This window comes from Vicugna pacos, chromosome 18 (genome assembly GCF_048564905.1).
Source record: "Vicugna pacos chromosome 18, VicPac4, whole genome shotgun sequence".
NCBI lineage: Eukaryota > Metazoa > Chordata > Mammalia > Artiodactyla > Camelidae > Vicugna > Vicugna pacos.
In genome coordinates, this window is record NC_133004.1 from 26,253,062 (window position 1) to 26,261,575 (window position 8,514).

General features: G+C 51.7%; 1 protein-coding gene across 4 annotated transcripts in view; it reads right to left on the minus strand.

The window, feature by feature from the left end:
• The window catches only part of SYT17 (synaptotagmin 17), a 70,404-nt gene extending 62,254 nt beyond the window's left edge, over positions 1-8,150 (minus strand). Inside the window, exons 1-3 of one of the 4 annotated variants that reach the window (XM_072942086.1) lie at positions 7,748-8,150; positions 4,012-4,029; positions 3,209-3,343 (exon numbers count right to left, since the gene is read on the minus strand). In XM_072942086.1, coding sequence (XP_072798187.1) covers positions 3,209-3,343; positions 4,012-4,016 — 140 coding nt within the window. In that variant the 5' untranslated portion in view covers positions 4,017-4,029; positions 7,748-8,150. Of the gene's footprint in view, positions 1-3,208; positions 3,358-4,011; positions 4,035-7,747 lie in introns of all 4 variants that reach the window. The other 3 variants (XM_072942085.1, XM_072942088.1, XM_072942087.1) reach the window with 3 other exon arrangements.
• Positions 8,151-8,514: the final 364 nt, after the last annotated feature.

Below are 8,514 nucleotides of genomic sequence, written 5' to 3' on the forward strand. Positions count from 1 at the left end.
AGGGCCAGCTCATCTGCCACGTGCCACCCCACAGAGAGGCACGTTCTGTCGTTGCCAGCTCAAATGTCACAGTAGGTCTGGTACGGCAAAGCCGGTACGCTTGACATTTCTACTCCCTGCCTGTTTGACAACATGCAACTGCCCACTTGGTAAATAAATCTGGGGAAAGCACAAGCTGTAAATTCTCTTTTTGAAGGATTTAACCTGCCTCCCCTTTACAGATTCCTCTTAACACTGCATCATGCTGACTGCCAGAAATGCACTGAGTGCTGCCCAGGATTCAAGGAAGACCTGGGAAGCATGAAGGTCATGTACAGTAGTTCAGACCGTACACTGCACAACTCTAGGTGGTCCCACTCATAATGACCACCAGGTGAAGGGTGCCTCCTGAAGCTGTGCGATGTGTTTGCTCTGCTGGGAAGGCCCCAGCCTACTTCTCTGCTTGTGGCAAAACCAAAACAAGTGTCTTTCCAGTGGTTCCCAACCCAGAAAGAATCCCTCGCTTGCACAAAGGGTCAGCAGCCTAGACAAAGCACAACTGTCCTTCAAGTCAGAAGCCAGGCATCTGTAAAACTCGACACCTGTAACAAACAGATACCAGGCTGCGATTTTCAGTGTCTACCACGGGTCTCTCCTGGCTCGGAAGAAAACTCAAATTCCTTAATCTGCCATCGGAGAGCCTCCACGACCTAAGCTCGCAGGCTCATTTTCTATGAAGCCCTCAACTCTTCCTAGATATAGTGCCCATTTGTGGTGTGTCTGTCACCCAGGTCAGCAAACTACAGGGCCAAATCCATTGCCTGATTTTGTGGACGTGTTACTGGAACACAGCCACACCCATTCATTACTGAGTGGTCTATGGCTGTCTTCCCACAACAATGACAGAAGTGAGCAACTGCAACAGAGACTAAACTTGTGAGGCTGAAATATTTCTTATCTGGGCCTTTACAGGAGAAGTTTGCCAACCTCTGTTCGACTAGCTTATGTTTCAGGTGGAATAATCCTTCCCCTGGTTCCAGGATAGTCAAGCAACACAGGCATGACCTAGCACCTTTTCCCCCAAGCAAAAGTGATTGGATCAAGTGACTGGCACATGACCCAAGCCAGGGCAATGAGAGCCTTTCCTGATAGTTTTGCTGCTGTTAAAAATGAGACAAAGGAAAAAAAAAGCAAGCTTAAGAATGAGGCTAATACGGAAGAATCAGAAAGAAAAAGAGAGAGAGGGCACATGCATGCACGCCCATGACATCATTTGAGTCCCTGGATCCAGCTATGCCTGAAACCATTCTCCCAGGATTTTTCCATAACAAAACTCTATGCAGGACTGCCATACATGCACAGGGTTTCAATGCACAACTGAACTTATGTACCTGCTTCATCTCCTCTACTAGATTTTAAATCCTCTGAGCATGGTAACAGGACTCTATCTAGCCTTGTGCACCCCACAGTGCCTGGCACCCAGGGTGTGCTCAAGAAATAACTACCAAAGAAACTGAGATTAATCTTTCAACTAGATGATTGGCACTTTCAGGACTCAGTGTCTGCCTGGAGGTTGGTCAGCTGGTCAATAACTACTTTTTGGAATGAACAAAACAGATAATAGCCCTGCCATCACAGAGCTGGAATTATTCTGAGCATGGTTTTAAAGACACCAGATGGGCTGAGCCAGCCTCCGTCACTGGAAAATGGGAATGATCTCTTGATTAACGAGTTGGTTTCACCAAACATCTCAACTCTACGCCCACCTGCAGGGTTCAGGCTACGACCTACAGATAACGGAAAGTTCATTAAACTGCCTTTCCATCAGTTTAATGGATCTCTATCAATACCTAATAATGACAGAGATGAATACTTACTACTGTGCTAAGTAAGCATGTCACGTGCATATCTCATTACTCTTAACAGCAATCCTATCAAGGAAGTTCTATTACCTTTCCCACTTTATGGATGGGGAAACCCAGACCAAAATAGGGTAAAAAGAATCACTCCTGTTTATGATTGCCAACAAGGCAGCAGGCATTCTTAGGTGCTTTTCCATACACTAATTCACACAATCACCACAACAACCCCATGAGATCAATTCTTTTTATCAGCCCCATTTTGCAGAGGGAAATCATGGCACAAAAAGATCAAGCAACTTCCCGAGGTCACAGAACTAGAAAAAAGGAGGAGAAATAGATTTGAACTCACAGAGCCTGACACAGAGCCATTTTGCTGTGGAAATATTTGACATGTGCTTTTAAGAAAAGAGGATGGAGGCATGCCCCCCCACCCAACTTGGAGAGAAAGATGAGGCACCAGAGGCTTTTGGGATCTTGGCCCAAGAGTTTAGCTGAGACAGCACTGGAAGCCCACTGAGGATCTGGCTATGGGCCATCACACTGTCTTTCCACCTCTCTGGGCCTCCTCCTCTGTATCATGAGAAGCTGCAGTTGATGGTTCACAGCCCTTGGCCCTCCACATTCAACCCAGACTCTCTGGCCACGTCCCTCTCCCAGCCACAGAGAGGTGGACCAGACACGTGGCTGAGAAGCTTCAAAACCACGTTCCCAAAATATCCAAGCGACTGGCAGATGGAGATGCTGTATGCAGGCGCGGGAGGAGAACGAATTGGAAATAAAACGAAAGATGCCAGAGAGAACATAAACAGCGTTGGAGGACATGACGGAGCCTGGAGGGGCTTTTCTGCCTCCCTGTTTCTGAAGTTCTTGTTTGAACCAGCAAAGAGGCACTTGTTTGTTCATTCCATCCACCCATCCATGCCACAAACACTTACTGAGCATCTACCACGTGCCAGGCACCGGGCCAGGGGCTAGGACAACTTCTGACACTGACTTGGCGGGAAATCTTTAGGATTTGGACATCCCTTGAAGAATATAGATGCTCACAGATCTCCTTCTTCGCTTGGAACCACACTCAACGTGATTAAAAGTGCCCATGTGCTTAGCATTATACACAGTCCATATCTCAGAAGGCCCGGTGTGAAACCCACTGAACTGAAGCCCTGCTGCCAGCTGGTCTCCCCAGCCTGGGAGCAAAGAGAGGCCCAGAGCACCCCAGCAGCAGCTGAGGAGTCAGTGGAAACTCAGCCCTTTCCTCTTTCATACCCCAAATCCTCCTTCCCGGGGCCCAGACGCCCTCTCAGAAACCACGAGAAATGAAAGGTCTTGAGACTGCTTTCCAGGAAGTTCGGAGCAGTCCTACTTACAGCCAGGGAGGAGTCTGGGCAGGGAAAGGTCCCAGAATTTCGACTTCATCCTCGCTCGACTGGCAACAGCTGGACTCATAGCACTTCTGACAGCAGTGCCGGCAAGTCCATCTGCAGAGCAGCAGATCGGAGATTCTAGAAAGAAAACCCTGAGGCCATTGGGGGAGGCGGGCAGCGGAGAGGGGCAGAGGGGAGGTGGGAGGGGTGGAGGGGAAGAAGAGGAAAAACACGCAAAATTACAGGCAGCCGATCCCTGGTGAGAAAGAACGACATTTAGGAGGTCTGTCTCTGCTGCTGATCACTTAGAACAAAATGTTTTCCGTTTCTATTTACCAACTGCAGGCACAAAGATGGCAAACACCAACTCGCCGGAGCCACTAACGGCGAGCAAAACATTTGCAGGTATTTTCTTTTGTAGTTTATGTGAACGTCTTTCTTGACAGGTGGGTTGTTTATTCAACACCATGAGGGCCATGCAGTATGTTCTCGAAACACAATGAATATTACTCTGTCTTCTTGAAAGCAAAGCAAAAATGTATTTTTAAAATAATCTCATGACATGAAAGTAAATGGACATAATCAAATGGAAAAAGGAGGAGGCGGAGAAGGAAACCTATCTCATCGACCAGCGCCCTTTCACCGGGATCTCCCTTCCAGAGAAAGGCATCGGAACTGCGCCGTTAGCAACATCCGGGTGCTGTTTAACAGTCCATACCCCCGCACCCCCACGTAAGGCTCCAAAATGAAGAGCAAGCATTTCTTGATTAGAAGCCAGACCAAACAAAATCACAGAATTAACTCACCTCATTTAAAGGTTCCAACTGCCCTTTTAGAGATCCATGATGAAGCCATGGGGTGTTGGGGGCGAGGGGGTGACACAGAGAGAGAATGAGAGAATGAGAGAGAGAGAGAGAGAGAGAGAGAGAGACCAGTTTAGCAATATTCCAGCAACTCGAAAAAGAAAAAGAAGAAGAAGGAAAACAAAAAACAAACAACAAAAAACAAAAAAAGCCCTGCTTCTTTCCACTTACCATCCTGGGAAGGGCGCTGACTTCCTAACAAGGTGTTGCTACCTGCAGGGCTGCTGGTAGCCTCCTGGCTAACCAACACCGAATAAATGGGAAACTTTAGCATTTCGATTTGATTTGCACCGTATGCTGTTATGAATCAGAGCGGGCGGATAGATAGTCATGCTATCCAACGCAGCCACACTTCGGGAGAGGAGCAAACCCTCCTATACAGAAATAGCCATGAAGCCAACCCAAGAGGACACGGTTAGCTAACACGCAGGCAGGCGCAGCGTGGATGTGACTTGGCTCCCCCGCCCTCCCAGAGGCCCTACCTTCCAATTCTGCTCCAATAGTGTTGGTGGGGAGCCTCATATGACCACCCACAAATAGAGGGAGCGAAAAGAAAGCCATAATCTGGTCCTGGGGGCCGGGTGCTCCTTCCTTTCATCAGCTCCGCCCCCACCCCATCTTCTCACAGGTTCCCAAGGCATAGGCTCCCTTCTCCTCTTCCAGGGAGGAGTCTAAATGGCTTTCCAAAAGGGTCACCTTTTGCAACCAGGTAGGTTAAGGGGAGTCTCCCATCAAATGCAGAACTTTGACCCAAGAGGGAGAAAGTTAATTGTTCAATTCTCTTGCAAGGAGGAGAAAATCTTAACTTGGTACTACTGTACGTAACATCTTTCTAACAGCTGCAAATCCCACCCACCCGCGCTTCTCTTCCTTTTTAAACAGAGAGCAGACCCCAGCTCAGAGCCTTGGAGACAGCGTATCCGGCTAGAATCCAAGAATGTGGTATTCTTCTCATCGTGTTTATTTTTCCATTTGCCTCCGGTTTATATCAAGTGATCCTGGATTTCTATTATGGTAGTGACATAAAGTTTCTTTTTCATATTTTTTTTTGAAGTTTAAAAAAGCGCAAATCCGTGTATTAAAAAAAAGTAAGTAAATAACAGCACAGGTGGAACGTAGCTCATGAAAAACTCAAAATCTTTGAAGTGATAAGGGATTTATTATAGTTTGGGAAACAAAGTCTTGGGCACTAATCCCATACTCTTCTGAAAACAAAACTCAAATCACTCACAGAGCAAGACCTAGAGGTCTTGGGGTCAGGGAGTTGGGGGCCCATGCAAACTGAGTGGAGAAGTGCTAGTTCTGGCCTCACCACTGGCCGATCACATCACTCGGGCGAGTCAGGGGGCTACTCTGAGCCTCGGTCACGTCTTTTCTTTAGTGGAAGGGCTAAGTTAGGGCGCTGACTATGAAAACATTTGTGTGCTACCCAGCTGCAAAGTATCTGTACCCTTTCTGCGGCTTATGAGTACCAGGCAGGGTGTCCAGTCCGACTGGAGGCTGCTAGGCACCAGAGACTGTCCTGATCAATACAGCGGTGAACAAGCAGCAAAAAGCTGTGCCCTCGTGGGGCTTACGTGAGAAAGTGCTTTAAAATGCTAGCGGTAAAGTGCAAGGATAAAGTGATGCTTTTTCACAACAATCCACGCTCATGGGGGCACGTTTCCTGAGTACGTAGAGACCAGAAGAGAACCATTTCTAAAACTATGATGAGCAGGGACAAGGCCACCTCACGGCCCCTGCTGAGGGACGACTGCAGCTTTCCCAAGGCCCAGGTGCAAGACGAACGTCAGGAAGAAACCAAGGAAGATGAAGAAAGAGGAAAGGGAAGATGCTCTGAGGCTCCCAAGCATGCTGAGTCTCTTTCCACATTGAGTTCATGTGTTTGATCTAATGGAGAACTGATTCAAGCCACAAAAAAATTAAAAAGAGGAAGGAAAATCCAGATGTTCTAGATCAGGGGGTGCAAGCTATGACTCACAGACCAAATCCAGCCCGCAGACTGTTTTCCTGTGGCCCTCCAGCCAAGGATGGTTTGTACATCTTTAAATGGCTGGAGAAAAAATTCTAAAGGCGATGAATACTGTTTGACTCATGCAAAGTGTATGAAATTCAATTTCACTGTCCACAAATAAAGTTTTATTTAAACATAGCCACGTCCATTCGTTTATTATTGTCTATGACTGTTTAGTGCCATAGTCCAGAGGTGATCAGTTGTGATACAGACCATGCAGCCCCTTAAGAAAAAAAAAAACTTACTATCTGGCCCTTTGCAGAAAAGTTTAACACTTTGTTCTAGAAGAAAAGTCAACATCACCGGGCCATCCTCATACTAGAGGCTTAACAAATTCCCGCCAATTCCCACCATCACCCCTATTAGGCCTCACCGTCACCCCCTAAGCACGTGTGTGGCCGTGGACAAGTTACTTCATTTCTCTGTGCTGAAGGTAGCCATGAGAACTGTAGAAACCTGTTCTAATGTTGTTCATATCTCACTGGGTTGTGTGTTCCGAGGGGCAGGGATAGTACTGCCTTCCCAGCTCTGTCACCAGTGCCCACACATATCAGGTGGTCACCCAAGTGTTTGTTGAGTGACTGTTGAACAGCCCCCTCAACAACAGCCACATAGTAGGTGAACAGCAAATGTGACCTTCACCGGGCTTGAAAAGATGACCTCAGGACTCCGTGAAAAGGAAGTCAATGGAGCGAACCTAAGCCAGGAGAGGGATGGGGAGGCTACACCAGGTGGCAGAGCGGAGTTCCTGGCCGGTGGAAAAGTCTGATGACAAGATGAGGGGATGTGTGCGCCAAAGGGGAAGGAGGGCACCGGCAGCCCCCCAGCTGCAGCCAAGGGGAGAAGTGAGCCCAGATGCACCCTGAATGTGGGAGCCTGTAGATTCCTGTGCCAGGCTCAGAGGGGCCAGCCTCAGAAGCAAGCAGCTCTACGGGTCTGACTGCGTGACCTTGGCGCTGGCCTGCCGCCACTTCCTCCCTTGTACTGGGGAGAAAGGTCTTCTAGTCAAGCAGCCACCCTCTTCCCAAAAAATGGGTTTGGAAATTATTTCAGCCTAATAATTCTTGAGGAGGTCTCCCCAGGATGGGGGTCCACAACTCCCAGACCCCAATGCAATGGCCTAAAGTTATCGGCTGCCCCCCTACCAAACACCACCAACGCGCCTCTGATATGTCCCCCAGCCCTCAGCACCCAGTGCCCGGGAGGGACGACGTCCTTGTCCCTCCTGGCCGGAACAGCTGCCTCAGGCTCGCTCTGCCGGCCAATTAGCCCGAGCCGTCACCACGGCAACGGCAGCTGGCGGGCCGGGCTGCCGGCGCGCCCCGGGCCGCCCTCCCCGCGGCTCCTCCCCTGGGGTGGGGTGCAAGAGAGAAGGGGGGAAGGGGGAAGGAAAGTCCGCCCCATCCCCCATTCCCTCCCCAGGAGGCCAGGGCGCGCGTGCAGAGTCCACTTCGGGCCCTTCTTCCCCGGGTGTGGGGGTCCTCAGCCTCCTCTTCAGGGGCGCACCCCTGCCGCTGCACAGGTTGCCTGCGCTCGGGCACCCTTTTTCTCGAGGCAAGTTTGTGGCAGCCCAGCCGTGTGCCCTCCCTTCCACGCGCTCACAGGCGGAGGGGGCGCGGCACCCCCCACCCACACCGCGGACCTGGCCCCCAGACTCAGCCCTACCTGGATGTACGCCATTTTCGCCCGCGCGCACTCACTCCGGCCCGGGCATGGCGCCGCCACGGCCACTTTGCCCTCGCCAACCGGAGAGGGGGGAGAAAGCCAAGGGGGAAAGGAAGAAAAAGGCAGCCGGGTGGCCCCAGACGTGACTGGCGTGGCTGATGAGCGGCGCCCGCCCCTCCGCCGGCCGCCCCGTCCTTGCCTTCTCCTGCGTTCCGGCTCCCCGAGTCGGGTCCGCCTCCCAGGGTGGGAGAGGTTGGGCGCCCAGGGCCCCCGCTCGGCCTCCCTCGCCGTCCCGCGCTCCCCCTGAGGCGCTCCCCAGGCTGGATTCAGGCCGGGGCGCCGAGGGAGGGAGCCCGGGGCAGCCGCGGGGACTGCAGCGACCCCGGCGCGGGCGGGGCCGGAGACGCCGGGGCCGGTGCGCGCTAGAGGCGGGGGAGGGGACCGGGATGGGGAAGGGGGTGGGAGGGGGCGGTGCGCGGGTCAGCCCATCCGGCCAGCACCGGGGCTGGCATCTACCGACAGCAGGGACCCCGGGGCGGCCGTGAAGCCGAAACGGCACGGTCCAGCCCGCCATCGAGTCTAGAGCTGTGAGGGTCCTCCTCATCCTGCCCTCTCCCAGACCAGGTTGGCAAAACTTTATTCCCGCCCCACCCGACGCGCCTAGAACTGTTGAGGTGAGGAACGCGGGGTCAGAAGAATGGGAGACTCAGGTTAAGGTGGGGCCTAGGGGGCCCCGAAGGAGGTGCAGCGGCCGGGGCGGCAGGGGC